This window comes from Palaemon carinicauda, chromosome 2 (genome assembly GCF_036898095.1).
Source record: "Palaemon carinicauda isolate YSFRI2023 chromosome 2, ASM3689809v2, whole genome shotgun sequence".
NCBI classification, from domain to species: Eukaryota; Metazoa; Arthropoda; class Malacostraca; order Decapoda; family Palaemonidae; genus Palaemon; species Palaemon carinicauda.
Window position 1 is genome coordinate 136,598,010 of NC_090726.1, and position 4,519 is coordinate 136,602,528.

The 4,519-nt window shown below is 33.6% G+C and overlaps 1 protein-coding gene across 1 annotated transcript in view; it reads left to right on the forward strand.

Moving 5' to 3' along the window:
* Positions 1 to 2,867: 2,867 nt before the first annotated feature.
* LOC137622129 (uncharacterized) overlaps positions 2,868 to 4,519 on the forward strand; it is a 6,104-nt gene continuing 4,452 nt past the window's right edge. The window contains exons 1-2 of the mRNA XM_068352580.1: positions 2,868 to 2,997; positions 4,008 to 4,084. Of these exons, the coding sequence (XP_068208681.1) occupies positions 4,008 to 4,084 (77 nt within the window). The 5' untranslated portion in view covers positions 2,868 to 2,997. The remainder of the gene's footprint in view (positions 2,998 to 4,007; positions 4,085 to 4,519) is intronic.

Genomic DNA, 4,519 nt, shown 5'->3' on the forward strand with positions numbered 1-4,519 from the left:
TATATATATATATATATATATATATATATATATATATATATATATATATATATATATATATATATATATATATATATATATATATATATATATATATATATATATATATATATATATATATATATATATATAATTTTATTTGTTCTGGTTTTATCATTGATTTTCATGATTATCAGTCAATGTCACATGATAAAGAGAATTAAAGATAGCGAAAAATGAGGACCATGGATACTAAGGATGTCATAAACAGTGGCTATGTAACTATTCAAATAATGTGGATTTGACAATAAACACCAGTTATGCAATGTGATATTCAAAATACCCAAGAATGTATAAGATAAACTGAACGTGTAGGTCCTGTAGATAGTAGGGTTTCCCTGCGGGATAGGACCACGAAAGCAGCCATTAAACTAAAGTAAAAGTAAGTAAACAATGCGGATCTTTGATGAGGCGTTACCAAATGGTGTCAATTAAAATCAGTTACGAGATATTCATACGGTTTCTACAATACTTCCCATGTTGTGACTTGTTGCCATGATCTTTTAGCTACTTACAGTTCATCTCCCTTGCATGTGATAAAAGTTTTCTTTTTTATTGAGAGCAGTAAAATTTATCCAATAAGAAAAATGTGGGCAAATAAAATATGTTGTATCGGCGCGTATTACTCTAATGGTCATATCTACTGTAGTGATATATATATATATATATATATATATATATATATATATATATATATATATATATATATATATATATATATATATATAATTTCCTGTCACGCTCGGTGGGGGGGGGGAAGAAGTAGTCATACCCTCGGTGAGAGGGGGTACTCCAAAGACTATATACTGAAGGAAGATAGGAAGGTTCAAAATAGAATGTTAATACGCTAGTTGGCAACTCCAAAGTGAACACAATAGTTGGTTGCTCCGATTTCAGATGGCGTTGTAGGTATACATCGTTTGTCGTCTGTTTGTTTATATTCAGAATTTGACAGTTGACTCAAACGAAATCATGGCGCCGACAGTAAAGAAGTCACACAAGTGTGTTGTGTGCCATAAAAAAAAAAGAAACCGATCCTCATTTGGTATTTCACAGGTTCCCTAAGGAGAGGACGAAGAACGGTGAGTCCAAACAGTATAATACATGCAGTATGTGCTGCTAATGAGTAAGCCCCACTGATATTGGATGTAAGATTAAGGCAAGGCATCCACAGTAAATCTCTTTTGTTTTTCATTTTTTGTTGGCTTGTATGCTACCTTATTTCTATTTCCAACCCCCTTTTGATTATTTTTGTGTGTGATACAATTTTGTGTTATTTTGATCCTTCTGATTTTACATTTATACATTTATTAGTTTATAATACTAAACTATACATGAGTGCATCATGCTTTTCCATTTCAATAAAAAATAAAATACAATTGTGTTTTTATACACCTAATATCTTACAGTGGCCTACAAACTGTAATTAAATGTATGCCTACACATAAGCATTTGTGGCTAAGTTTAACAAATCAGATATACAGTATGTTTTAATTGATTTGAATGTGGTATTGTATAGAACATTTAAAAATGGTTGTAATATACTGTACAATACTTAAATTTGCAAGAAAATTAACTAAATCATAAGAGATATAGCTATTGAATTTCTGAAAAATAGACTGAGAAACATAATTTGCAATTTAGTTACCTAAAATTTAAGAATATCATGAATATATGAGTAAAATATACTGACATAGTAATGCAAATTATGAACAAATATGTCGCAAAATTTACAATCGAATTCCATCCTATATACCCGTAAGCATTACCGCTCTGAATGTTTGGTTGCTCGCTCAACAGATGGAGCCATTCGTTTCGCATGGGAGTATCTGGCATCTTTTTATAGCACACTCATTTGTGTGTTAAAAGCCTGAGCCTTCCTATCTTCCTTCAGTATATAGTCTTTGGGGTAATCCGAGAGGTACACTCCGAAACCTCACTTTTCCACCAATTGCTGACCCAGCGGGTTGGAGGGGTGGGAAGGGTTGAAACCCTAGGTTGAAACTGTGAGCGCGCGCGCATGTGTATGCATATCTATCTAAATATTTAGACGTCGTCTTTGACGGCTCGGGTAAACTAGTATATATATATATATATATATATATATATATATATATATATATATATATATATATATATATATATACATATATATATATATATAGAGAGAGAGAGAGAGAGAGAGAGAGAGAGAGAGAGAGAGAGAGAGAGAGAGAGAGAGAGAGAGAGAGAGAGAGAGAGAGAGCAGGGAAAATTGAGCGGAGTCCTGGAGAAAGTTAGAAATAGTTAACGTGGCTGACCTGAACATTAAAATCTCACTTCAACTTTTTTTTAACACTATTACAATCTGCGAATAAAAAATAATTGCTTCGATATACGATACAAACAATTATTACGAAATAAGAGTTACATGACGTTCAAGAATCAGCTACCATGAACCTGCACCGTACAAAAATAGGAGGGACGTCAGGGAATCCCGAATTTCCTGGTAAATAATTTCTTTCGGTTTCTCTAACACGTCAAGCAGTACTGTATATCATGAGCATCGGCAGCAACCACTGTACAATTTGGACAATCCGGTCATGCTAGTTTCTATGCGGTTTTCCTAGAGTTTTCCCCAGAGCGAAATTCCTCTTTTGATTTCATGGTTTGTCAAAGCATAAATGCTTTTTGTTATTAATTCAATAGGTGATGTATGTCGGACAGGAAGGGAAACGAATATGGTTTCTAGTGACAATGGAATTCCCTTTAATTAAGCCAACATCCGGTGCATGCCGAAGCATAAAACATATATCTGACATCATTTAAAGGCCGTCAGTATCTAGTTATTATAGGTCATTATTCCCTCGACGCAGAACCGGTCCGGTAACGTATATATAAGAACAGGAGAGAGACAAATGCCATCACTCAGCAGCCAAGCTTCATAACAGGACCGTATCTCTGAACCACACACACAAGGCAAGTTATCTTTCCATAATATAACGTTGCACAATAGAATAATTACAATCTATTTTTCTATTCAGAGTCGGTCCTATATCACTGATATGTTTTGGGTATGTTTTCTAGTAGAAGGGGAATACTATGCAGTGCAATCTACCTGTCAGTTTACCAGTATTTTGACTTACTTATTGCGCTTGTACCAAACTTGAACTTGTTTTTTAAGTAACATTATGGGAGGATGAATCCTGGAGGAGGGACTGATTGCCTAAATCTGGCTAATTTGGATTGGTTTCGTCAAACTGGATTTACATTAAGGAAAGTCATCGATGCCAAAACAGTATTGGCTACAATTGATATTACATACATACATACACACATACATATACATACATATATATATATATATATATATAGATATATATATATATATATATATATATATATATATATATATATATATATATATATATATATATATATATATATATATATATATATATATATATATATATATATATATATATATATATATATATATATATATATATGTTTATATATATATAGTGTGTGTGTGTGTGTATGGATTCCAACCTTAAATTAGGGTTTAAACCCTGTCCTCTTCATATGAAAGGCAAGGTAGCTATCAATTATGTCGCCAAGGCATGATTGATAGTTACCTAGATTTTCGTTTGTGGAGAATAGGGTTTGATCTCAATGCGATGTTGTAATTTATTACTATTGAACCCGAAATTGTGTTAATTTTCACACACAAACACACACACACATATATATATATATATATATATATATATATATATATATATATATATATATATATATATATATGTATGTATATGCATAAATAGTCTAATCTGACACGATTGATCGATGTGATTATCCTTCAAAAGTATGCGTGGAAATAACTTGCACGTGATATTTCTTTTGTCACCAATCCACCACCGCAGTAACTGTCATTACCATCATTATAATCACTACCATGATCTTTATTTTAGTATTATCACTTACAGATGGGAAATATTGGACGTACCTTGATGTTGCTGATGCTTGTGGCAATGATCACCCGAGATGCTCTTGGAAAACGCACGTAAGGAAACTCTTCAGCTTTCGTTTAATTCTCTCTCTACAAATTACATGAAATAAGTTGTGCCACTACAGAATCAGAATGAGTAAACCCAAATTAAATAAGTTCTGGTCTTTTGGGGTCGTGGTAGCCCAATGGAAAGGTCCCTGCCCCGCTCAAGCTCAATAGTTTCTTGTAGTCTCTGCAGCGCTACAATCCTTGTGAGCTAAGGATGGGGCGGGGTAGGGGTCGGTTTGGGAAGCCTATAGGCTTACCTGCTGAGTCATCAGCATCCATTGCCTGGCCCTCCCTGGTCCCAGCTTGGGTGACAAGGGGGCTTGGGAGCTGATCATATGTATATATATGTTCAATCCCTAGGGCATTGTCACTGTCCCTTGCCTCTGCTATTCATGAGTGACCTTTAAACCTCTTCCTGTCTTCCTGTATATGAATATAAAG